The sequence below is a fragment of the Cyprinodon tularosa genome, unplaced genomic scaffold, assembly GCF_016077235.1.
Source record: "Cyprinodon tularosa strain WSP-4 unplaced genomic scaffold, ASM1607723v1 ctg290, whole genome shotgun sequence".
NCBI lineage: Eukaryota > Metazoa > Chordata > Actinopteri > Cyprinodontiformes > Cyprinodontidae > Cyprinodon > Cyprinodon tularosa.
In genome coordinates, this window is record NW_024038997.1 from 135,977 (window position 1) to 163,716 (window position 27,740).

At 39.1% G+C, this 27,740-nt stretch overlaps 1 protein-coding gene across 36 annotated transcripts in view; it reads right to left on the bottom strand.

Annotated features, from left to right (window-relative positions):
* Positions 1-1,310: 1,310 nt before the first annotated feature.
* The window catches only part of mical3a (microtubule associated monooxygenase, calponin and LIM domain containing 3a), a 144,221-nt gene continuing 117,791 nt past the window's right edge, over positions 1,311-27,740 (bottom strand). For 23 of the 36 annotated variants that reach the window (XM_038290904.1, XM_038290906.1, XM_038290938.1 and 20 more), the window contains 6 exons: positions 24,185-24,235; positions 23,305-23,355; positions 15,774-15,839; positions 5,700-5,799; positions 2,343-2,416; positions 1,311-1,930 (listed from right to left, as the gene is read on the bottom strand). In XM_038290904.1, coding sequence (XP_038146832.1) covers positions 1,746-1,930; positions 2,343-2,416; positions 5,700-5,799; positions 15,774-15,839; positions 23,305-23,355; positions 24,185-24,235 — 527 coding nt within the window. In that variant the 3' untranslated portion in view covers positions 1,311-1,745. Of the gene's footprint in view, positions 1,931-2,342; positions 2,417-5,699; positions 5,800-7,121; positions 7,772-15,773; positions 15,840-23,304; positions 23,356-24,184; positions 24,236-27,740 lie in introns of those variants that run through there. The other 13 variants (XM_038290940.1, XM_038290942.1, XM_038290943.1 and 10 more) reach the window with 7 other exon arrangements.

A 27,740-nucleotide genomic window follows, 5' to 3' on the forward strand; every position in this document is an offset into this window, starting at 1 on the left:
TCCCAAAAAACAGACTAAGCAGTATCTTGTGAAATTTTAAAGTGCAAATCCAAACACAAGCAAAGGCTTCTTAGCAAATGTGTGTTAGTGAGAACTACCCCCCCCCCACCCACACACACACCTTTAAGAAGAAACAAACAAGTAAAAGAACAACTGCATCCTTTTATTGCCATTTCAGCATACATCCAACACCCCTAAGCGTTTTAGCTACATGAAGCATTTACATCGCACTCCGTGTGTCAACAGAACAGTTTTACAAATTAGGATTCATTTTTACTTTACATATAATACAGTTTTCACACATGTTAATAAATATCAGTACAATCAAACGTTTCACACGCCGTCTAAAACACCACTCTTTAAACCTCTGTAACCTTTTATCCGCAGCTCGGGTCGAGTATTTTTTAACAGCCTACCTGGATTTCCAAAAATCCGATAACTTTTGGTGCAAGTCGCACATTTTGCGTTCTTCTTGCACCCCTTTTTTAAAATGATTTGCATGTAGCAGATTGGTGATATTACAGTTAGACTTAAAAGTTTGGTTCCACCTTAAAAACAAAGGGGCTTAAAAACAACTTGAATGTGGAGAAGAAAACTTAGAAAGGCATCTAGTTCAAATATTCAGAACTACCCACATTATACTGTTGTGCAACTCTTTTGTAGTGTAAATATCACAGCAATCCCACTAACTGAGAGCACCCTGTGGCACAAAGTGACAGGAACGTCACAGACCTCTTATGGTATAACGAGATCCCACTGATAACACCGTTCCCTCTAACAGCCGTATCGGTCCTGCCTCCCACAGCAGGATCAATAGCCATCCAATATCAAACAAGTGTCGGTAAACTTTAACTGTCGGTGTGATTTAACAGCATCTCAAGGAGAAGCCCGGCATTATAGAGTCTGTGAAATGATTAAAGAGATGCAGAGTTCCTCCGCTGTATGTGCCTGCAGCAGCATTACTGACACACAATGGCTATGGAGTGCAGGAGGGTTACGCATAAGTGCAGGATAATGAGATCCTGGGCTCTCTCCTGTGAATGCAAAGAAAAAAAATGTTCATCTATTAAAAGCTAACAAAGACAAATGGATAAAAACTGAAAAAAAAAAAAACTGTGGCAGGATTTGATGGATTCTCAGTGTTGACTCACTGAACGCATAAGAGGGGGTTTATGTGTTTCATTAGGATGGAGAACTCTAGAGAAAAAGGCAGATGATGTCAGATATAAGAGCCAGAATATGTCGCTCTGCAACACAACACACCTCTTTAGCTTCCTTTGCAGGAAGGATACGACCCTCACCTGCAGATAATGTGACTTTTAGCACATTTAGACACAAAAACTGTTTTTTTTTTTTACATCAGCAGAACAGGACTGCATTTTCCCTTTTCTAAAGTCAAAAGAAAAGTTTCTACGTATTCTCCCTAGGGCCTCCTGCTTGAAAGGATCCACTTCAAGGCTGGGATGATAAACCTGTGAATATGTACTCAGCTCTCCTCCCACACAGAGGGAGAAGAACTAAACTGCAGTGATTAACTTGGACTGCCTTCAGGCAGGGGATCTGTAAACACTGCAGAATGCTTCAGTGACGGAGGCAGCCACGGTGCGTTTGCTGTGTTGGAAACATATTTACACATTCAGTGCTGTAGGTGTGACAGTTCTAGACCGTTTTGCTTCAGTCTGTGTACAGATTGAGGAGTCAAAGCCATCTCTTTCACAACTCCGTGAGCGACGATGTCTCAGTTTTCAGGCCCAGTTGAGGTTGAATCCTTTGGAAAGCATGACAGCTTCGAGGTCCTTGTCTTCCTCCTTTTCACGAAGTCTCTGTTCCTCCAGGAGGGCGACCAGGGCGTCCCGCTGCTCAACCACCTCCAACATTTCATTCAAGATCTGCTTTTCCTGAGCGAGCTCTTTCTCTGATTTCAGGTGGTCTGAGGAGAGCACAGAGCAACAGGAGTAGGGATGAAAGGAGTTAAAGTCATCGCTGCAAACCAAACTGACACTTCTCAAATTCAAACACCGTCTGACAGATCTATATATGTCATTACATGGGAAATATTCTACATCCTCACAGTTCTATTATATAATCTTTGAACGACTTTGAGTTGAGGTAAAGAAAATATTAACACTTGAATCTATTAGAAAATTGTTTCAGTTTGACAGTGTGTTTATTTGTTAGGTATTATTTCAGTGTGCCTCCCTAAAATACCTCAGCAGGGAAGTAATCCTTCAGAGAAGAGCAAACAATGATTATGGTAACAGTTGGAGGGAATGGGAGAAATCAGATTTGACTCTTGTATTACAGACAGAGCTCTTTCAGCTGATAGGCATTAATATATTCACCTTCCACAGCCATTCGCTCCCTGAGCTCCTGCTGCAGGCGACTCTGGCGGTCCTCCAGCTCCAGCTCTCTGGCACTGGAAGACAGAACAAGAGGAGGAGAAAATAAGTTGGACAAAAATAAATCCACGAACACTTTAGAAGAACATGCATTTGATCAGTGTAGGGTTTGTTTTGTGAATCAGAAAATATTTTATTAAATTTGTTTATTTAGTACAAATTAAACTTGAAAAGTGTGGTGAGAATTAGTATTCAGTCGTTGGGTTTCACTACTTTGCCGAACCACCTCTCAGATCTCGACTTTGAACATCTACAAACTTTGAACATCTACAAACTGAAATTCTTCTTTCAAAGAAGCTCAAGCTCAGTCGGCTTGCATGAATAACATCTGTGAAGAACAATCTTTAAATCAGAATCTCAGGTGGACTTTGACTAGGACATTCTAACATATGAACTTACTTTGATGTAAACCTTCTGTTCTGTCACTGTATGTATTTTTATGGTTGTTGTGAAAGGTGAACCTCCTCCTTTCACGCAGGATTCCTGGAGCTTCAGTTGTCCAAACTATCTTTATCCAGTTGCTCCTTTTAAGCAAAAATAAATTCCCTCAAACGAACTGGAAAAAGCTATACATGCCTTCATCAGCACTTGTTTATATCAGTGTAATGCCTTATACTGTGGTTTGGACCAAGTGTCCATAAACAGGGTGCAAATTGTCCGGAACACAGCGGCCCGTTTGCTGACTAGCACCAGACGTCTGCACTGGCTCCCTGTCTGCCACCAAATCCACTTCCAAGATCCTTTTTGATTGTTTTTAAATGCTTAAATGGCATGGCAGCTTTATATCTGTCTGATGTGCCCAAAACGTGCATGAAAACTAGAGGAGACAGAGCTTTTGCTGCTGCCGCACCCCGAAAGTGGAACGGTGTGCCTCGCTTCGCTCCAACTCTTTGCCGTTTTAAATCCTCCCTTAAAACCTACCTGTCTGCACAGGCTGTTTCTTATTTTAGTGTTTTTACAGTTTCTTATATGTATTTTCGATTTCTTTGTTCTTGACACTATAGTTTATTATGCCTTATTTCAATTGTATTCCTTCCTTTTATATGTTTGTTGCTAAGCACTTGGGGCAGCAGTTTTAAAAAAAAAATGTACTATATAAATAAATTTGACCTTAACCTGTAAGAAGTGAGAAGAACAATGGCTTCCTTTTGGCCAAGATTCTATAAAGGCACAACTAAAAGAATTATCTTTCCTGAACAGTGGAGCTCCATATCTCCTCCAAGGGAATCAATCGGCTGCTTCTTAAAATAACGGGGAGATGTTGGAAAACTGATTTAGAACCTAACCTGTTTTAAACGGAACCAGAAGCGTCACCCAGGCCGTCAGCTGGGCTTCATGATGCTGCTTGTTCACTATAGTCATATTAAATTAAAAAATGCTTAATAAATACACACGTTCTGTTAGAAAATCATTGGAGGCTCGCAGCTGTAATGAGACAAGATCCGTAGAAGCTGAACGGGTGTGAGAACTTTTGCAAGCCAGAAGGGAAAAGCTCTCAGCATCAATGGTTTCAGAGCAGATCCACTCACCCGCACTCTTTTCAATAAACAATTATTAGCTCTTCAAAAGAAGACAAATGCCTAATCCATCATCTTTCAGAAGATTTAACAAGATAACGGCATAATTGAATGAATTTGATGGAAAAAATGTAATAAAGTTATTGGAGTAAATAGATAGCTGCTGGAATTGTATTCTCATAAAAGAACGCAGCGCTTAAATAAAAAAATGAATACAATAAACTCAGACAGTTTTATTATCTCTGAACTATGGAGTCGTCCCTAGTTCAGGACTCTGGGGATGTTAATATTTATTGCCTGACAGTAAAACATCTTTATTATTATTATTGCAGACGTTTGCGTCCCAATAAAAAGACATGGCTGCTGAGATCTTGATCTACGGATCTTTTTGAACCAAAATATTTTGTAGAAATCCTAAAAATGACACGTCTTGAACCTTTCTACTGTCACAATCTAGAGAAAATTAGAATCCAACACAAATCACATGGAAAGCTTTCCCTTTATAGAGCACATTTGTTTCTTTCTATCTTTTTTCCAAACAGTTGAAGGTTTGAATAAAAAAAACAAAAAAACAAAAAACCAATCCTTTTTATTTTTGTATCATATTTCACAATTAATATTTTATTATGATGCAGAGGGAGAACCATGCTGAAGTATTTACACTTTTGCACTTTTCCCTGAATTCTTATATTTTGTCACTTGGTAAAGGTCTCACCCTTACTAGGCCAACCAAATGTTGTTTCTCTATCAAACTAAATACAATAATTCAGGTAAAAGTGCAAAAGTGTAAATATTTCAGGATCGTTTTCCCTCTGGATAATAATATTGTGAAATATGATACAAAAATAAAAATTATTATTATAATTTTTTTTTCCATAAACATATGAATTTGATTTCATTTAAACCATCCATGGTTCTCCTGTTGGAAGGTGAATCTCTTTGATTTTTTTACTTTACATTTGTGCACTTACTGTATTTCTTTCTGATTCGATTTTATTGTATTTTTACCATTCTTAAGTATTTATTTTTTAAAGCAGGTGCTATAGAAATAAACTTTACTTAATCCATCCATCTCCCAGGAAAAAAATAAATAAATAAATCCTCACAACATGACACTGCCACCACCGTGCTTAACTATTATTATGGTGTATTATATTTAGGTCTTCTGACCCAAGCAACTTCTTTCCATGTTTTATGTCCCTTATTGTCTGTGGAAAAACTGGATGCCTCATAGATTACCCACATTATTTATTTTACACTGAATACTTGCTGAGATTACATAAAAAAAAAAAAAAAGGGCACCTTTTACAAATTAGGGGAGTTTTGGACAATCGGTTTATGGATTACTTCCAGGATATTAGAGCGAAAGGACCCTGAATTTCAGATCAAAATAAATAAAACTTAATATAAAAATATGCATTATATTCCTATGATTTATTATAGGGTTGGTCTTCTGTCATATGTCTGATCAAATATAAATGTATAAAGGGCCAATAGAACTCAGAATATTAATCAAATGTTAGAAATGGCCTCCTCACTCCTCTAATAAATAACATCTGACCTACAACTATTATGCTTCACCTTTTCAGGTTTAATGCTGGAAAAGAATTGCAGAATACTAATAAAGTGAAAAACTATTCTATTTTATGGAGAACATATGATAAACCATCCCAGCTGACCATGTGGGTGGTTTACCAAACAGTTGTCACATTACAGAGAAGCATCTTAAAGCTGTGGATGTAAATATCTAGAACAACTAGTGTTTTTACAACATTATACTTACAATATCATGAGTTCCGACTCATAGCGGACCAGAGCGTTCTTCTCCTGCACCAGCTTGAACCACTCCTGCATCAGCTTAGGATCATCCTTCTTGCCCATACCTGGAGGAAGCACAGAGCGGAAGTGAGGATCAAGGTGGCGACGAGATGCCAAGGACGTCACACAGACAAGGGCCGCGGCAGGCACGGAGACAGCCAAGCCAGGATGTCCTTGCCGAGGAATGATGGGGTGGAAGTAGGAACTCAACACCAACGTGCTCGGGCGGGCCATACGTGGTGATGGCACGCAGAGGGGAGGAGAGTTAATGATTTAATGTATGTATGCACTTTAGTTAGGTCCACAGATGGAAAACAACCCACATTCACACACACCCAGACATATAAGTACCCGTTGTTGCCATGTTGAGTTTGTTTTACCCAGTTTGGCCTGTGTGCTACATGCAACGGCAACCTCCTATCAGTTTTAAACAAATCTCAAAGGGTTAAACGATCAGGAAAAATACAGCGAACCATACACATCACATTATTTCCAAACCATTTCCATCTTTAATGTAACTCAGATCATATTGTTTAATTAATACTTTGCTGGAGTAAATTGTGATTAATTCAGTATTTCAGCCTATTTGAGATAAACAGCCTTCAATGAGATTAAATCTAATGAACCAGGGCCACATTAATCTTCATGAGAACAAAAAGATGGAAAATGGTCTGGAAAGCTTTAAAGAGGCCAACACAAACCATTAGGGAGCTGCAGGTTTTTCTAACAGGCACTGATGTTAAAACTATCTGCAGTGTTCTTATGTTTGTCTGGATGAGGGAGTGGTGATGAAGACAGAGGCTTTTTCCTCAAGATGCACCATCTATAAAATGGCCACAATGTCCATTCAGACAACACTATGTTTAACCAATTATAACCCCAATAACTACTATAAAACAGGTGAAAGCATCATGCTCTTGGCATCCTCTTTTTCAGGTGAATTAAAGGCTTCTACAAAATTAATCAAACAAACGGCTTTATATACACTGCATGTACATTGTTCTTACAATAAGTGCATTTTCTTTTGAACTGAGCAGGTAAGTGAGAAATTTCACAAATGGAACAAGACAACTTACATTTATATTAAAGAAAAAAAATAGCATTTTCAAGTGCATAATATGTAATTATCTGATTTTAGGGCTAAAAATACTCATTCTATTGGCAGATTGTCTTATTTACCTACTCAAATTAAGGGTAAATACACCTAATGCAGTTGCATAATTGCAGTTTAATGAGAATAGATAAATAGAAGAAAATGATAAATGAAGAAAACTAAAATGGCTTAACCAGAGCCCAGAAATAAATGAACTAAATCTTACTGATTAAGAGAGAAATTAAAATGTAAAGTTGACAAATATTACAGACTGATTTTTTTTTTATTTGTTGTCTGCACTTTGCTAAGTTTTCTTCCTCAAAATAAAAACCACATTGCATTTGTGATAAAAGGCTAGAAAAGATTTACCACACTAAGTCTAAATAAAAAATGGTAATTCTAACTACGGCTGCTCTGCTCATGTAAGGCCCCATAAAATGAAATAAAATTCTTTCAGATCCCATTAATCCTAAGCAGTTAAAAGGGTAGAAAGTAACAAATGCTATCTGCTCTTTACACATGTTCTGTTGAAAGTTTTAAATGTTCATGGAATGACTCATCAGGAAAACCAAAATCCATTCTCTTGACTTTGGTCTTCCTCAGGGAAAGGCATGGTCAGCGCCGCCGGCTTCATGCACTGCATTAACAAGAGCCTCCTTCTCTAACTGTATTCCTGCTTTGTCCTGGAGGAGGAAACAGGTTTGCTGCATGCTTGGGGAAGTCTGATGCTGGTGTGATGCATCGCAATGCTGAGAGGATCAAACTTTTCATTTATCTTACTGCTGCAGGTGGAGCAAAGCGCTTTCAATAAAACACCAGAAGGCAGTCCTAGATTCAGCATGGCATACTTAGCCGGGTTAGAGGAGGCTTTAGCAATATGAAAGCAGAAAAAAATTTCCTACACAAATAAATTGCATGGCTGTGGTCTCCAAGAGGGAGCTTTGCTATTGACAGAAAAAAGGACAGAGACAGACTGAGGAAGAGCTTCTCACACTGGAAGCAGAGCATCAAACTCAAAGCAGAACAATTATGAAATCAAGACTGATATCTCTAAACCATCCCACATTAATTTATCTCCTAAACCACAGTACTGTTCAACCACCGACAACCCTCAGCAAAAAAGCTGCTAGAATCTGGGACAGAGACTGAAACAGTTGACACAAAAAAAACAACAAACAATACAGGTTTGACAAAAAAATGAAGCAAAGTTTCCTCACAAAGACTGAACGCTCAGGCATAGTTAGAACTCGCAGTTAGAGAGAGAAAATTCAGACGATGCATCAAAGTGTAACACTTGCTTTGGGTAAGACCTAAATGTTGATCAAGCTGTCACACCATGCAACTTTTTCCAACCTTGAACACACATTTGCAGGTACCAGTATAGTATATACACAAACTTAAAGGGCAAATTTCTCAACAGCAACAACAAAAAAGTATAAATGAAGTCTTTTAGCTGTTTAGCTAAACAGCGACAAGAAACATATTGCTGATTTAAACTGTATCTTGATTGTTTTCCCTTGAGTTGAGTACACCACTTCTGGATAAATGGAAATAAATATTTTCTCGGCCAACATTTTAAACCTTTATTACCTAAGAAATTCTGCATAATTTCTTGCCATTATTAAACATTTAGACTAAATATTGCTGTCAAATTTCAATGCATGATACCTACAGAGAACACGTGTTTTCTAAGTTAAAATGACAAAGCAGAGTGGTGGATTAGTCTGGCTTTTTTATTGCAGATCTAGTTTAATTAGCATGTGTGCAAATATACCTACAGGTTGATCTAAAACTTTGGATAATTGGTATCAATAATCAACGAGCCAAGGTGTATTCTTTTAAACAAGTTTACCTGATTAAACCTATTGCAATTCCTGTTAGTCTTGCGGCTGCATCCATTAAAAGCTAAGAAGATAATAAATTAGCTTAACAAATGCCATTCTGATACAATTTACTTGGTTTGGGTAAGATCTGAAATTTGATTTAAAAAAAAAAAGAAGAAGAAATGATTGCCTTAAGCAAATAATACATTTTAACATATCTTTCCTACTGATACTTTCTCTTTGGAAGGTTTTAAAAAAAAACTAATTGGGAAATCTAATAACAAATGTTTATAAACGCCAGGATGGGCCTTAAGGAGACTGCTAACTGTGATGTTTCAATAACTTGTCACCCATTTTGGAGGACATACAGAGAGGAACAACACAACATTGCTGCAGAAGCAAGAACACAAAGGTGTTTGATGCATATATCCATTTTTATTTATTCTAATGTTAAAAGTAGAATCAATAGACAAAAAAGGTCTGTTATTTTGTCAGAGTGCAGCCTCTATAGACACACCAAGAAACTCCATAACACTGACTGAAATCAGATGGTTATGAAATGATGACAAATAACCAGTTATTAATCAAAAAGTCAGAACTGATTTAGCCTAAATCTGGTTGTGTAATGAGTTAAAAGGAACACTCTTTTGTGTGAAAATTACCACTAAAAGAAGACTTGGTAGATAGTTAGCCATCTTAACACCAGTAACATGTTCAGAAATTAAATCAGGGGAACCAAAAAGCTGTGATCAGCTCTTTAAAAGGAAACTAGATTTTCTACATCTGGTGGTTCAGACCAGCTAGAAAAGTGAGCTCTTATTTTGAAAAATAAGAACTTGGAAATCCCTTAAATAGTTATCAGTAAATCAGGACTAAAAAACCCAACCGTGTATTAGATATTGGGAAAAAAAAAAAACTTTAATCAGTGCATCTGCCTTTTTTTTTTTAACCTCTTAACATCCACCTCATTTTGGGTAATCCTCGCCTATTTTGCATACCCAAATGGAAATGCAAATAACCTAGGAACTGTAAGCCCAAATTACATGTGCAATACATTATTTGAAAGCTAACACCATCTAGTTTCCTAATATATAAAATTGGGTGACTAGAACACAGACCAACCAGTTCAAACATGACTCAAAGTTGTTGTTTTTTTTATTCTCGGAAATGACAGGTCTTTTTTGAAACGCAGTAATAAAGACATTCCTGAGAAAAGGAAGGTTTTATTGTATTATATTTGTTCCACATCATGTCAACCACAAATGCAGAAAATTTCAGACCTCTAGCTATAAAAGTTCCAGAGCTGTGGGGTTTTGAACTGCGCATAATGGGTCCACCCGCTGGTAAAAAATTTTCCAGTGGAATTTTATGCCTTCTGAATTATTATCCCCACTTAAGTTCAACCGGGTCGCCGGCGACCCGGTGGGTTTTAAGAGGTTAAACCTCTGCAGTTTTAAAGACATATAAAATAAAGAATAATAAAGACATGCATTATGACAGTAGAGACTGTAAACTACCGTATTTTCACGACTATAAGGCGCACTTAAACGTCTTTTTTTCCCCTCAAAATGTGCGGTGCGCCCTATGGTGCGGTGCGCCCTATGTGTGTTGTAACTGCGACTTTTGAGACCACCTCATTGAGGAGATGATGAAAGAGTGGCTGAATGTAAGGAGACCAGGTGTTTTTTTTCCCACTCATCACCATTAACCCATTTAGGCCTAAAACGCCTGGAAAAAACACCTTAAAAACCTATGGCCGATTTTAAAAAATACCCCTAAAACCTGAAGTTTTTCTGTAAATTCAGCAACTGTGTCAACGCCTAAATTATTGATATCTCAGCTTCTGTAGCAGATAGAACTCAAAATATATTTTATCTTTGAAATTCTTCCAAAAAAAAAAAATGTGAAAAGCAGTAATCAAAAAAAAATTCAACCTTTTATTTTTTCCATATGTGATCATGTCTTCATTGAGAATGTGCAATATAAAACGTTTTCAAAATAAAGAACAAACATTACATAAATAACTATCTGATGATTACTTATTAACAGTATTATTATGCATAATAATGCATATGTCTGTGTTATAAATTGCATACAACTTACCTCCAGATGGCCACAAATCTGTCCCGGGACATATTTTGGGGGAACTGCGTCCTGAAGAGAGGTTTACATACACAGCCCAATAAATGTCTTCATCTCCGTCACAGTCACGGGTGACCACTTTGCCATCTTTGCTCTTGTTGGAGTTTGGTTTGTTTGGTCACTGTACCTATTCGTCTCGGTAACAAGATGCATCCAAAGTTCTTCATTAAAAATATGCTCAAATGCCTGCAGCGGTGTGGCGTCTGCAGGCAAATCAACTTTCACTCCAGGTGTGCGGTTGAAAACACTCCGTGCATTGCGGTGGTAGTTCGATTGGTTCAGCGCGTTCAAAGTCATCATTTTCATCTATACCGTCATCAAAGCCGACACACTCCTCAAAATCACTGCCTTCCGACAACTCTTCTCTGTCTCTGACTTATATGCTCTCCCGGCGTCAATGGTAGAATGATGCAACAGCGCCCCCGGCTTGAATGGTAGAAATGCGGTAATGCTTTCCCGGCCTAAATGGGTTAATCTGTAACTCCATGCGTGCCCATCTCACAGCTGATGTGAAAAACATGGGGAAACAAATTAACCCTGTGCTCGCTGTTCAACCGCTCGACATCGGTGTGAACCGGACCCAGCAGGTGCAGCAGAAGCAGCGAGTTTACATGCAAAGTCAATGGTTGACGCGCGTATAGGTGCAGCAAAAGGTCCTGCAGCGCGTTTTGAGCCGCAGGTGCAGCACGTCGGGATCGTTTAAGCATCTGATGCACCGCCAACGCGCTGCTGCTGCTCCAGATGGAAAATGTTAAGCTGTGCTGCTGGACGCGCCGCATCAACAAATCAGAGAAGCTGATCTGGGAGCTGACAGCTAGACAGACACAGCGCTCTGATGAAAGAGGAGATGATGAAAGCGTGGGTGAGGGAGGTGAGGCCTATGTGAGGAGAACAGGTGTTTTTTTCCACCCATCACCATCGCTGCGTGCCCATCTCACAGCCGATGTGAAAAAAAAGGTGAATCAATGAACGCTGTGCTCGCCGTTATCCCGGGGGGTCTGACAAAGGAACTTCAACCGCCCAACATCGGTGTGAAGCGCCCGTTCAAAGAAAGGCTGCGAGCGGCAGTTTACGCCACAGTTTGCGGATGGATTGTAGATGGACTAACGTGTCTGCTGGCTCTGTTCTTCAAGCTTTTGCAAAAGCCGGCATTATTTCTGAGGAGCTGCGCTGCACGGAAAGTGACTCTGACAGCGAAGAAGGGGAAACTGGCATGTCTGATTTAGCGCAGCTGTTTAATTCAGAAACAGAGGATGATGACTTTGATGGGTTTGATTAATACTTTGTAATAAATACATGAATAAAGCACAATCATACTCAGTTTTGCTCCCGCTCTATTTTTCTACCTGAAAACTTAATTCAACAGCAGCCTATGGGCCGCGGGGCATACGGGCTCACCTCCGCAGGTGTTTTTTCATCTAAATAATCTAAATCTTTTTAAGTGATAAAGCCCACCTGAAAATTTAATCATTGCAGTCAGTTCATCCAGATTATTATCCTGCCTATGTTTTAAGTTAATTTATGCGTCAATAAACGAAGAAGAAGGGGAAACTGGCATGTCGGATTTAGCGCAGCTGTTTAATTCAGAAACAGAGGATGAGGACTTTGATGGGTTTGATTAATACTCTGTAATAAATACTTGAATAAAGCACAATCATACTCAGTTTTGCTCCCGCTCTATTTTTCTACCTGAAAACTTAATTCAACACCAGCCTCTGGGCCGCAGCGCATCAGGGCTCACCTCCGCAGGTGTTTTTTCATCTAAATAATCTAAATCTTTTTGAGTGAGAAAGTCCACCTGAAAATGTAATCATTGCAGACAGTTCATCCAGATTATTATCCTGCCTATGTTTTAAGTTAATTTATGCGTCAATAAACTGTATCAGAGGAGTAATCGCAGCCCTGTGTCATCAGCGATGTGTCTCTCACGGCTGGTTCCCAGGTTTGAATAATACTTTGTAATAAATACACCTTGCAGCTTTATTTGCTGTGATCAGTGGGAATAAAGTAGTTTTAATATGTTTTTAAGTGGGAAAATCCACCTGAGAGGACATGTACCTGTATATAAAAAACGCGCCCTATAGTCCGGTGCGCCTTATGTGTGTGTTAAATACAGAAATGGCACACATAACTGAGACTGCGCCTTTTAGTCCGGTGCGCCTTATGGTCGTGAAAATACGGTATACATCTTTGACCGCTTGGTTAATTTTTTTTTTTTTTGTAGATTACTGTTGGTCATACTACTCTTCTAATGGCTTTATTGAAAAAATAATCTTAAGTGGAATACACTTAGATGTGTTGTATCTGTAGGCTTTTATTACTTCAATAATCTTTTCTCCATCTAGTGCCTAAAACTAGAGAAAGATAGAAAGGAAATAGTCTCTGCTTAAAATACTTTTTTTTGACTCAGAATTGTGAAACCAACTAAAATCTTCAGTCCAAGGAAGGACAACCGAAAGCTAAAGGATGAGGAACTCCTGCAGTCCTGCATTGCCACAGCAGCAGTAATGTCGGAGTGACGGCAGCCTTTTGCCTGTCAGCACAATCCTCGTAATGTGAGAATCAGCTTTCTCTCTAAACCAGTAAACAGCCATAGCACAATAGATTTGCTGTGACAAATTGATTTAAAAGGACGTTCAGGATGAATAGCAGGGCTGTTACAAACTGGTGAGTTTCATTGATATGAAAGTCTAGATAAATAATTTTGGCTGCCATTTCCTGTTGGATTATTTTTTTATACATGTAGCTTTCTTTAATGATTTGCTGAACTATTTTTTAAAAGGACAATGATTTTTTATTAAACATATTCATCCAAATCCTACTCTTAAAAGTATGTTTTTTGATATGAAACTGATTTGATGGTGATATTTTAAACTGACATTGAAGAGTAGCTAGATCATGCACCAGAACAGCGAAATTTTGTTTGTTCAATAAAGCCGTCATGCACATCCAGCGTCTACCAGGCTGAGATGCTATAAGAATGAAAAAAAAAATAAAGATGAATGTATTCCATGTTCTCTTTATTTCTAATTATTATAGTTAATGTTGTATGGGAAGCAAAAACTGTTCTCAGTTTCTCCATATTATGCAACAAAATTCGGGGGGAAAATTCGGTCTGCGTACATTCAAACAATTGTCTGAATGTACACAGACCCGGTTGTTTCTTTGTTTTTATGAAGTTGTAAAACAAATAATACACGGAATCAAAATGCTTAATACAAATAAAAATTGGTCTAATTGATTCCCAGTTTATGTTGGATTTTATTTTATGCATTGCGTAGCTTAGACCAATGGTTGGGACCCTAACATCTCGTCTCCCACTCAGCCCAATATAACGTGGTTGTTTGCTTTAAAACTCTTGATAATGCCCTACTCATCTGTAAAAACTCATACTACTGACACCACCAATATTGACAACTGGATTGGTCCAAATATTTCCAGTTAAAGCAAAAAAAAAGCAAAGCAAAAAAAAAAATATATATATATATATATACACTATATTGCCAAAAGTATTTGCTCACCTGCCTTGACTCACATATGAGCTTAAGTGACATCCCGTTCCTAATCCATAGGGTTCAATATGACGTCGGTCCACCCTTTGCAGCTAGAACAGCTTCAACTCTTCTGGGAAGGCTGTCCACAAGGTTTAGGAGTGTGTTTATGGGAATTTTTGACCATTCTTCCAGAAGCGCATTTGTGAGGTCGCACACTGATGTTGGACGAGAAGGCCTGGCTCTCAGTCTCCGCTCTAATTCATCCCAAAGGTGTTCTATCGGGTTGAGGTCAGGACTCTGTGCAGGCCAGTCAAGTTCATCCACACCAGACTCTGTCATCCATGTCTTTATGGACCTTGCTTTGTGCACTGGTGCACAGTCATGTTGGAAGAGGAAGGGGCCAGCTCCAAACTGTTCCCACAAAGTTGGGAGCATGGAATTGTCCAAAATGTCTTGGTATGCTGAAGCATTCAGAGTTCCTTTCACTGGAACTAAGGGGCCAAGCCCAGCTCCTGAAAAACAACCCCACACCATAATCCCCCCTCCACCAAACTTTACACTTGGCACAATGCAGTCAGACAAGTACCGTTCTCCTGGCAACCGCCAAACCCAGACCCGTCCATCAGTTTGCCAGATGGAGAAGCGCGATTCGTCACTCCAGAGAACGCGTCTCCACTGCTCTAGAGTCCAGTGGCGGCGTGCTTTACACCACCGCATCCGACGCTTTGCATTGCACTTGGTGATGTATGGCTTGGATGCAGCTGCTCGACCATGGAAACCCATTCCATGAAGCTCTCTGCGCACTGTTCTTGAGCTAATCTGAAGGCCACATGAAGTTTGGAGGTCTGTAGTGATTGACTCTGCAGAAAGTTGGCGACCTCTTCGCACTATGCGCGTCAGCATCCGCTGACCCCGCTCCGTCAGTTTACGTGGCCTACCACTTCGTGGCTGAGTTGCTGTCGTTCCCAAACACTTCCATTTTCTTATAATACAGCTGACAGTTGACTGTGGAATATTTAGGAGCGAGGAAATTTCACGACTGGATTTGTTGCACAGGTGGCATCCTATCACAGTTCCACGCTGGAATTCACTGAGCTCCTGAGAGCGACCCATTCTTTCACAAATGTTTGTAAAAACAGTCTGCATGCCTAGGTGCTTGAATTTATACACCTGTGGCCATGGAAGTGATTGGAACACCTGATTCCAATAATTTGGATGGGTGAGCAAATACTTTTGGCAATATAGTGTATATATATATATATATATATATATATATATATATATATATATATATATATATATATATATATATATATTGTTATGTTGACATAATTTCTGTCTTGTCCTCCAAAATAGACATTGAGTGCATTTGGTGATGTTACTGAAACCACACATCAGGTGAGATGAAGTAACCCTGTTCTGGTGAGCCTTACGAATTAGAAGGCGACCTGCCACAACTCTCGATACATGCGGCAAGGTGATGTTACCTTCGGCAGAACAGCAAGGGCAGAGGGAGAGTGGTCTTCGGCGAGGCATCCCCACAAAGGGCTCAACTTCCACAAGAAGGAGGGAAATAGTGTGAGGAAGGGACACAAACGGGGTGGAGAGCCAAGGAGAACGGAGCATGGGAGCATAATTGAAATGAAAGAACAGGACACAACGAAAAGATGGGGAAGGAAAGGGGAAGGAGAGGGGTGGGGTACAGAGGAAAATACCGAGAGGATTTAACAGAGTACAGCGGCACAGAGATAGGGAGGAGAAGAGAAATCCTCTAAAACAGAAGAGCTGAGTGACAAACTGCGTGGGGTGAAAAATGAAGAAGGGTAAAAACACAGAAAGAAAACAAGAAAAAACAACAAATCCAGAGGACCGAGGAGGAAAAAAGTAATCCTCACGTTTGATCTTCCATTTGCAGCTCTGGAGATAAACTTCAATTAGGTAACAGCCTCCCATGTCAGTAACAATATGGGAATAGCCTACAACAAATGGTCAATGTTTATCAAAGCACACAAAATGATTTAATACCATCATCACAGCCATTACTGATCACCAGGATATCCTTCGCATTAAGAAACAGATAATTGCTTAGTCTTTAAAGAGCCTCTCTCAGTAAATACCAACTAGAACATTTTTAGACCAGCAAGCCTAATTTGTTGCCAGCTTGGAGACTTTTGAAGTTAGGAGACATTTGAAGTGCAAATTAGGATTTATTTTTCTAATTTTCTTCCACTGAGGTGATTTTCCAAAGAAAAAGAGAAGATCATAAACAGCATGGGCTCCTTTAATAAAAGTCCGAATAATGAATGTGGAAAATGTGTTGCTTAGAAATTTTCAAATGGATGCTGAGCTGATTGTGTTGCACCTAGTTAGGAAGCTTTACTTTTGGTGGCTGTGGAGCTTCGAGGGCATGAAAAGCTGGGTAATAGTGGCAAAGGGACCATCACAGAGAAAAAAAAGGCATGGCTGCAGTTAAGAATGTATGTTTGAGAAAGATTGGAGTCCTAATGGCTTTTTAATAGCTTCCTCCAATTATGCAAATATTTTTTTCCGAAATGAATTTTATGCTCAATAGATTTTTATCTAAACAGCAGTAATTAAGTTTATCTGATTCAATTTTTGCAGAAAAACACACTTAGGTGACAGGGTCTGAAGGCAAGAATAACAGGTTTGCTTATCACCTAAAAGGCTGAAATATAGCAGTAATAAAGCAACAAGAAAGATTGCAGACTCAGCAGAAGGGTGTAATCCTTCTGCCCTCAAAGCATTCCCACTAATGCAGCATCAAAAATATAACTGGTCACAGTCAACCAGAAGCCTGTTTAGATAACAATTTGGTCTTTTTTTTCAACATCCTCCTGGTTGCAGAGCCAGGGAACCATGTGGCCTAGCTTCTCCTGGGAATACAGACACAACTACATCCAAATGTTATATTGTCGTCCAGGGGTAATGAACACTCAGACGGCTCCTTAATTTTCACATTCATGTGAGTGAACATTTGATCACTGCTGCACTTTATGGAATGGAAATATCCTGAAAGCTGGACTAAACAAAATGTTGTTTTGTATACACTGAGTGTAAAAGTAGTCTATTTCTAAGTGAAGGATTCCGTAAAAGTTTAAAAAACAATCCACTGGACTTGGTTTCCAAGGTTTGAAAACGTTTCGCTTCCCCTCCAGGAAGCTTTCTCAAAACCTGTCTATGATTTCTATGGTTTTGTCATGATCTGGCCTGTTTGCTCTCCCTTAATTAGTAATTCTTCTCACCTGCCCTCTTCTTTCCCTGCCTCATTATAATTTATTCCTCTCACCTGTTTCCTCTGGTTTATATTAAGTTCAGCCTGAGCATTCAGTGCCAGATCATTGCTTGTCTCTCTGTCAGTCTTTCTGTTCAGTTTTTATTTGGTTCATGTCCTGGATCCTAGCTGCCAGTGGAAAGAGGGTTTTAGTGTTTGTCTTGTCTCCAGATTGTCCACTGTTCCTCCCCCGCGGAGTCCTCTGGGTTTTTGGCTCACTATGGGGGGAGGTTCAGTTTTTATCAAAGTAAGCCTGGCTCCAGGGTGGAGACCAGTTTAAAGTCTGCTTCAAATTCCGGTTCCTACGTCCTGTCTCGGCTACCCTCTTCCACTGTGCCTGCCTGTCTGCACCTGATCCTGTCTGCTCCTGTGCGTGACCACCTGGTCATGCTTCTGGTCCCAGTAAGACTCTCAACCCTCCTGGAAGCCTGTGGATGCATGGAAGTCTGGATCCTGCCACCTGTCTCTGTTCCTGCCTGATCTGGATCCTGCCTGTTTCTGTCTGTTCCTGTCTGTTCTGGATCCCTCACCAGGATCAGCTTCCACCATAACCTCTGGGACTGCAGCTCTGGGGACACTCGTGGTCTGGACTGTTAACCAGGTAGGTGACCAATCCAGATAATCTAATATCAGTTTATCGTGGTCACTTACCTGTGTTTCCTCCCATAGAGTGTCTGAGATTGGGCGGTGCCCTGCCCCCCCGCCTGCAGTGTCCGCGAGCCACAGCTCCACTTTAGTTTTGTTTTATTTAATAAACATTTGAACTTTCCTACTGACTGTCTCGCCTTGAATACTGGGTCCATCTGTCCTCGGTTCATGACAGGTTTGTCTATTGTTTTAGATGATACAGGCTAACAATGGAACCAAACAACCCGCTCGTCGGTTTCAATTTGCATGTTTCCAAGCAATAAAAGGCCTTGTCTATATAAAGCATCAAACTCACTGCGGATCCAGACATTTGAATTGAGAAAGCTTCCTGGCGGTGAAGCGAAACGTCTTCAAACCTTGGAAACCAAGTCCAGTGGATTGTTTTTAAACTTTTAAAGAATGACTATGACCTGGATGACTGAGAATCTTCATCAGCCTAAGTGAAGTATCTATTCTATACAACACAGACTCTTTATAGAGAGCAGACCATCATTAATTTGGGTTTTAAAACAGATTCTTATCTAAACTCCATAGTGGAATCAGTGCATTGTTGAAATCCATCTTTTATCAGCTTTACATCAAAGATAAAACAATCTGTCGAGATATGACTTAAGTTCTTCTAAACCAATATTTAAGTCTTAATTACAAATGTATTACTGCAACTATTGCACCACACAGGTCTTAGGTGTGATACAGTGGAGAGAGTACCATACCTTAGTTTCACCCTCACTGCACTCTGTCAGTTCATCCTAAAGGTCATTATAGTATGAAATCCATTCGTTTTTAAAGCTTTAAATCATCTTGCTTCTCTCTGACTTGCCTCGGTGCTTCGTCTTTTCTCACTTTCTATCCCCATGTGGGCAGTCATTGCTGAAACAGCCATGGACACCTCAGAGGCTCTAAAGAGGATTGGAATTTCTGCCGTTTTAACTTCTCAATTAGTCGATTCATTCCCCGTGAAAATTAGAAAAAGAAATTGGAGGCCATTCTGAAACTTTCTTTAAGATCAGCTCTTTGACATGGCTTTGTGGTTGCCATATTAATGGGGATCATTTAATTTGAGTTCCGTGATGTGCATTCTTAACAGCAGCTTTTGCAAAAGATTACATTACATCAAAATCACCCAGAGATAATGAGATGTCACCTTTAATTTCTGTATATTTTCAGCCCCTTTTTGGAATGAACAGCTTTAGGTGGAAATGCACCGATTCAGTTTTTCTGGATCCAATCATAGACCAATAACTAGGCTGAGCAACTATAGCAAACATAGAATTGGATTGACTGGACTGCTGTACCTGTATGGCTGTGTATGATATCAGAAGAAAAAGAAATGACAGGACTGGGATGCTGGATGGGTGTCATTCATCCAACATTCAATCCAGCTAACTAGTCAATATTGAAGCTGATTTCTGATTTGCATATAGGGTTAGCTTTGGCTTTAGGGCTCTGTTTCTTTTAAGCAAATAAAAAGCCATGTTCCACAAACTCAATGTGTACAAATACACAAGCATACTTTGGTACAATTGTACACCTTTAATCCTGAGTCAGACCCAGAAAGCTTAAGTAGTGGAGGCTCCTGCACAACTAAAGGCCAATTTATGCTTCTGATGCATAGCCTCTGCAACTGTCAAATCTGTCTCTGTGCGCGACCATTCACCCTGCGCAGAGGCTCTGCAACCATCGTTGCGCACCTCAAAAAAATCCTGACGACGCATCGGATGGTCGCAAACCCGTGCAGACTTCAAGCGGAAGTGCGCAGACAAAAAGCAGCTGTGATTGGTCCTTGGTATGCCTCCCCGGCTGTCTGTGTGGTCGTCCTTCTCGATTCAGTGCTATCCGCCGAAGTTCTCGTGAGTTCTCGAATAGGTTCCTCCTTGCGCTTTGGCGGGAAACTGCTGTGCGTCCCTAGAAATTCCAGACTGACGTTGCAGAAGCATACCAGCAAAACTGGTTCGCGAACAAACGCAAGCGACATTTGATGTGTGCGGTTGCAGAAGTAGAATCCGCCCGTAAAGAAGGGTGCTGCAGGGTTTTTGTGAATGGTAGGCAAGCTATCCCTAAAGGGCTATAATATTAAAAGCCATGTTTGTGTTGTCTTATCCTTTTCTGATGTAAGTTCTCAATTACCCAAAACATCTGTCCCGGAGTTTTAGGTTTTGATGAAATGTTGGTTTGTATAAGGAGGCATTTTGGTTGTATTTCATTAGGAGAATCTGAGAGGAAATAACATGCTAATAGCGCTAGCATCAATATGGGATGTTTAACAAAATTTAGCATCATGCCAACCGTCCAACAGTTTTCTCTCTTTTCAGTTGTATTTCAGTATAAATGAATTGTCTGCACATTTTTGTTGAATTGTGTATGTGATGTTTTCAGAGTAATTGGTGGTACCAAAGTGCTCTGGTGAATAAGCGGCACAGATGGATGGTAGTTCCTCCGTGTTTTAACTCTTACCTGAAGCATTGTTGTCTGTAAACTACTTTAGGAATAATGCGGATTTGGTACAGGAGACTCTGTTCAGCATTCATGAATAGTGCATGACACCAATAGGGGAAAAACAAGCTAGTGTTAAAGAGATGAAACAGCGTGCCTCTGGTCACTCGGGTAGAGTAGACCTTTAAAAGGCTCACCTTTAATATCTCCACTCATTCAGCCGTCAACAAGCAGCAGGATTAGACAACACAGATTCAGCCAAAACATGAGGAAACAAGTGTCTCCTTCCTGCTGAGATTCCACTGAATAGATACAGCTACTGACTTAAAGCAAAACTGCTGGATTCACAGAAGACATTAGGAAAAAAAAAAACAATTCCTCTGCAAGACATCAACAACAGACAACCCCCCCAAACAAACAGAGACAGCCATGTGTTGCACCATACTTCAGACTCAGCGATTAATAGAACACCCATCTATGAAGGCACACAACATAAACACTCTGGGAGTAATGCAACTGAGCAGGTATGAGAAAGCAACTGTTATGGGCATAATGCAGAACTATAGCAGCATAGATTTCTGAGTTCAAGCGCCAGGCCAGCTGTTTAGTATGAGTCAGTTCATGAAGGTTAAATAATCCTTTTGCACTGTGTGAGGAGAGCTGGGTTTCATGTGCATTTAAATTTATATATTCTCAGTCTTAAATGTGCAAATTTATGAAATGAAGCCTAAGATGATTCAAGCCAGAGAGCTGGATTACTTGAATACATTTAATCACAACACTGTGGATTTTAGAGGCAATTTAAACAGGTAGTTGGGAACTCATATGCAACTCAAATCCCCTTAGTAAAATGGTTTGGTGGTCTTTTTTTTGTTTTTGATAATCTCTTTAAAAGAGATAAGGGATTTCTGTTCCTTATTTTAAAATGTAAAATCAATGACAAAAAGCTCAGTCATGTCTGTTGGTTCGTGTGTGAATATATATATTTACCAATCCTGTCACAGGAATTATACGCATCTAAAACTCTGAACCATTTGGAGTAAACAAAGTTAGAAAAACTCCTGGAGTTTCTGGAGTTTTTTACTGGAGACAGACCCAGATAAAAATACACACATTTAGGACATGATGATCTAAATGTCCAACTTTAACTGTGAAATTTCTTTATGGATGGTTTAATGTATTAGACTGGGGTCTAAACTGAGTTGATTTTGTTTTTTTAAAGTGGAGATCACCTAATGCTGTTCTGTAATCTGGGATTTTGTCCCACAGCTAACCTTGAAGGGACATGTTCTAATTATCGGATTAATCTGTGTTTTGTTCCTAAATAAAAGCAATTTTAGCTTTGAGAATTACGTTTACGGTAAAATGCAGGTTTTACTGGTTGTGCAGCTCTGCTCTGTCCTCACATATAAACCACTGTGTAGCAGAGAACTGTTAGAAAGCAGCTCAAACTACTGTCAGTACATTCTAGGTCGTTATATGAAATGTCTATAAAGCACAAAAACAACTTTTTACTTCATTTTTCTGACTAAAACATTCAACAAACCAAAAAAATCATGGCAGCATTGAACATTGGATGGCATTTTAGCTAATTGCTCTACGTAAAGACATAAGCACGATCAAGACCTCGGTTTGTGTTATATTTAATAAATAAGAATATTACTGAAAAGTTTACCTATTTCAGTAACTCCATTTAATTGGTGAAACATAAAGATCAATTCCACACAAACCAACAAGTTAATAGGATTGTATTTTTTGTCGATTAAGAGGATTTCCTGCTTTTATCTAAACTAAAACATGACATTTAGAATTGGAACATTCAATCAGAGGAACAGAAAAACATTTTAAAATAAAAAATCAGAGTACCTGCGGTAAAGGTTTCTTCAGTTACTTTTGATTATTTGCATGTGACTGATTTCCTTGCAAAAGCGCTGAGATTTAATCAGCCTTGTGTGCTGAGATCTTACTTGACAGCATAAAGTCAGGATTAATAATGAGGTGCAAGGAAAGAAAATTCCAGGGCTTTATCCATTTTTTGACTAATAAAAAGAAATTTGATGTACATCTGTACATACTGGAAACTACAGATGCCTTATTGGGACATTCCTAATATTTAGTTTAAAGGAAATTTGCTATCGCAACTTCTGCCTTTGATTTAGGAAAATGTGGATCAGTTCTACCATAAAAATAAGTTTTACTGTTGTAAGCTTTCTCTAAAAACAGAAACTAGTAATTTTGCTCTGATTTTTCTCTTGTTCATTAGTTGTACCTCTGCTGCAGTCTGTGTTGTCCAATCTGCATAACAAGAGGTGACAAATAACAGATACTCCTCTACTCCTTCATCCTTTATTCATGACTTCCTGGAGATCAAAGATGATCTTTATTTCCAGTGTTGGGCCAAGTGTCTGATCTCTGCTGTAACAAGTATGGCTAGAAACCCAGAGAGGGTGGTTGATTGTGAAACAGGAGGAGGAGGAGGGGGGGTTAAGGAGCACAAATAGTGCAAAGGCTAAAAGCCAGCCTCTCCACAAAACAATAAAGGTGAACATGGGGCGTACAAAGCTCAGCTAGTCAAACAAGTAGAGGAAGGAGAGATTGGGTTAGCTATTGGATTAGTTTCAAAGCGACAGATTAGAAATACATACCGCCCAGATGCAAGTCCAGGATTTCACTGTAATTAGAATCTCCCCAATAGTCTACAATGACAGGGTAGATTAGAGATAGGAGTTATTTTACACGACCCCAAACTGGGCATCCAAACACAAACACAGAGCAAAATCTTCAACAACAGCATGTCATGCAAACACAGACACGCTGTAGCAGCACTCAGAACAAAGAGAGTTCGGCCGTACTCACCACTGGGGTCTGCTGGAGGGTAGGAAGTTTGTGCAAAACTAATGCAAAGCTGAATTTCCCAAATATAAACATACTGTGGTGTAGATTCGCTGTATTGCCCTTTAAGGGGTCAGCTTTTGTTTTGTTTTATAGCCCAAAGCACTGAAGCCAATGTTGTTTATACTACTTTGAGTTCATTTTTATGAGCCAAGGTTAGTTTGGAGTCAAACTCACTGTAATTTATTAACAAACCAGTTTGTGTGTAGAAGACAAACAAATGCGAACAAGCTTCAGGAGGCTGTGAGTCGCTGAATAAAAAGAACGAGTCCAAACAGATCACAACATCATTTCACTTAATCATGACTGATTTTTGCAGAAACTCTTCCAAACAGAAGATTCTGTCCAACTTCTAACATTCTACTTGCAGTTTAAAGACTGAAGTGTGATCAGAGTACAGAAACTCTCCTCATTGAGAGGCAGCGGGAGACACTAAACAGAACGAGCACAGACAAATCGATGTCAGGACACACATTCTCCTGATCGCATGCAGCCCTGAACGTTGACGATGGCAGACATGTGATGAGCAAACAGAGGTCAACATATTTGAAGATGGAGAACTGATGCTGTGTGTCACCACAGATGGAGTCCACATGACAGTGTACAGAGAGGCAACCTGAGTAAATCTAATACCTGATCTTCTTTTGTGCTGTTTGGGTAATGTATAAGTACCTTTATGCAAGCCTTTAAGAGAGTAGAGCAGTGCACAAGTTAAAACACAATGATTATATTATTACAGTATTGATTGAATGAATACTGGATGGCTGAAAAATGCAAAGGCTTCAATTGTTATTTCAGCAGTAGCCTCTTAATTTGGCATTAAAAAAATAATTACGGAACATAAAATCAATTACTATTCATGATTAAAGGGCAAATATCATATCTAATACTAATAACACCTAAAAAAGTAAAAAATATAATACTACTAAACTAGAAAACATTATAGGAAAACATATCTTCCCATTAGCACTATTTTTCTATAGATTTGCTAACCGTAGTTTTTTTTCATGACGATAACGAGGACTGACTAGCTAAACATAGATCTTTGATGACGAAAAATCACATGGGTGTGAGTTATTGTTGACTAGACGAGACTAAATAAAAATGTTTGCGGGAGGTCAGTCAGACATTTAAAATGCCTCATTGTGCTGTAATCTGCTAAGCTGTATCAGCTGTACTGCAGTGTCCTGTTTGGTCATGCAGCCCACCAAGCTGCAGCGGTGCACATTCTGCATGACCACAGATCATGGCAGCAGCCGCAGGGGAGAAAATAACCTGGAACGGTCCGGTACTGCGCGATCAAATCTGACAAACTCTGAAAATCTTCCAGCTGTGCTTGCGTAGAAATATGTCTTTGCACGCGTCTGCGCTTCACGCTCCACACTGATGGTTCGTTCTCAGCAATATGGCTCTTCCTGCTCTCGCTGCTTAATAAACTATAGGTGGCTGATCATCCTGTGGCAAGTGTAAAAAGTCCCTTTGTCTAACTATCAAGTTTTTTTTTCTTCCATCTCACAAGAGGTGAGGTCCCTAAATTATATCCAAAGAAAATATTTAATTGAATATGGTTTATTTTTGGATAAAGACCCAGGTGAAAAGGTGCATAGATCTTTGAATATTTCTCTCTCATAGTTTTTGTTTCTATATATTTGAATATTTTAACATTTTAGTTAACATGTTGAAATTTAAGTCCGGATTGCCATGACATTATAAGGCAATTATGTAGGTTCTATCTGTATATATGCATCTATTGTTTTTATATGGACCCTATAAGTTTAAATCTACTTTGACCCCTGAGTAGTGGTAACCAAGAAGCAAAATGAAGAAATAAAGCCAAAATTGCCAAAGTAGAAAGACGAACATTTTTTATATTTGCTTTTTTGGAGTAATGAAGATTTTATTGATCTGTGTTGTAATGCATAATTCAGAGTCGATCAGGAAGTGTTTGCTTTACAATGGAAACTTTATATGTCTAAAACCATTCCTTTATTGTAAATTTTGTTAGTTTGTCTCTCTGCTATTTTAACCAATATGATGCATTGAGCTAGACCTGCTATTTTCACAAATTTTTTTGAGACACTGCTTTTTATAAAGTAGGTCCTTAATTCATAAAAAAAGGTTTTATGAAATCTATAAATCAAAGTTTTCTGCCCAGCAGCAATGATGAACTGCGCGGCAGCATTTTATACGCAACAATTGTAGTATCTAGGCAAGAGCTGTCAGTCTGGTAGTTATTCGAAAATTCAAAAGGTTAACTGTTTTGTGAAGTGCAACATAGTACTAAATAAAACTAGACTAAAACCTTTTGGATTTTTGGTCTGCCAAAACTGGACTAAAACTATCACATATAGTAATGACTAAAATGCAACTAAAACTAATAATAGTTTTCACCCTGAAAACTAAGACTAAATCTGATATGGCTGTCAAAAACAACACTGAATTGTGCATCAAGGGCACTGAAGGTCCATCCAAATGGTCAAATGTACTATTTTGATGCAGAGAATGAATTCATACCCCTGAAAACATTATGACTACATATTCTATTCATGAAATGCTTAAGGACTTTGATCTCCCTCCGATTTTGCTTGTTGTGGTTTAAAATGCGGTATATCTCTAACTGAAAAGCATGAAACCTTCAGATATCATAATAGAATATCGTTTCTAAACACACAAAGTGAAAGCTATATATGGATAAAAACATGTATCTGCAGAGGCCGATGGATTGTCCTTTTAAAGGAAAAACACTGGTTTCCCATTAAAAAATGCATTTTTAAAGAAGTCTGGTCATATTTAGAATTCAAACTTCTAAAAGTAATTTAAATATGAAATTATTACATACTGTTCAATAAAAGATAAGTGTTTTAATTAAGAGTAATATTCATTTGAGTGTACTTTACTGGAAACATCCATGTTTGTCAAAGAGCACTACTGCAACCTACCGGTTTGTGACGTCACAACGCGCTATTATCCAGGTTATCTTGAAAACATTGTTCTACAAAATATTGGCTACATATTACAAATTTTTTCTCTAGCCAGAAGTTCGATGGCAAATCCTCCCTCTTCAAGTTTGCAATCCAACGATGAACCCGTCCTTTGGGGATCATGAATCGGAAAGGTGAAATAACAAATTTTTTTTTTTTTCACTTTTACCCAATGTATTACAACATCCAAATGCCATACCATGGGCATTGTCAATTTAACTAGCTCTGGTGAATTCCTCTCAAAATCTTAAATAATTGTTGTTGACTGCAGATGTGTCTAGTAGCTCACATTGATTTTGCTTGTAAAGTAGGAAGAATTGTTCTGGGCTTACCGCACCGTGACGTCACTGCCGGAAGATGTCAGGAGTGAGGTGTTACTATATTTGGGCAAAAATGGCCCTTCCCGGACATTTTTTTTCTGATTAATGCTAAATTAATCGAATCACCATGAATGCATTAGTTTTAGCAATAGATAATGATCCGTTGATCATTCCTTGCTGACCGGACTTTGATGGGAATATATCAAACGGATGTAAATCCGATTGTTATAAACATAGAAAAGGATTCAATATGATCCTGTATGATTCGAGTTCTTCCTTTTAAACTGGTTTGCACTGGTTTTCAGATTCCGTCTAACCTCTGTTGTGTGGTGCTTTAAACGTGCATCAGTCAATTATTAGGTACAGGGTAGGGCCAGGCGATAAATCAAATTTTTACTGTTTCCGCCATACACAATGATAATTGGCGACAATATTCCAATGTTTGTAAAATAAATAAACTTAATTCTGCCATTTTTTTCCTGTGTGGCTGGTGTTTCCTTCCCCTTTAAGACACTGCAGCATGTGTCTAATCACGTTATTCCAACGATCCAGCCAGAAGATTAAGCAAAGACAATGGCGGATGGGCCCAGTGAAAAGGCATCTAACACAGCTGTAAACTAAATAACATCAGTTAATCCTGAGGAGCCGAGCGAGAGCAGAGAGGAAGCTGAGCGCGCAGAGAATAAGTCGTGAGCGCCAGACAGTTGTGAGCGAGGGTGTGCGAGTTTAAAGATTCCCATTGTTCTCACTGCATGCTCAGTTCGGTGGCACCAAAATTACAATGTAGATGTTGAGCAAAATAACACAAAATGCAAAGTTTGTCTGAAAAATGTCTGAAGTACCACATCCACCCTTCTTCACCTATAGCACAACCACGCTGTTGGGTTC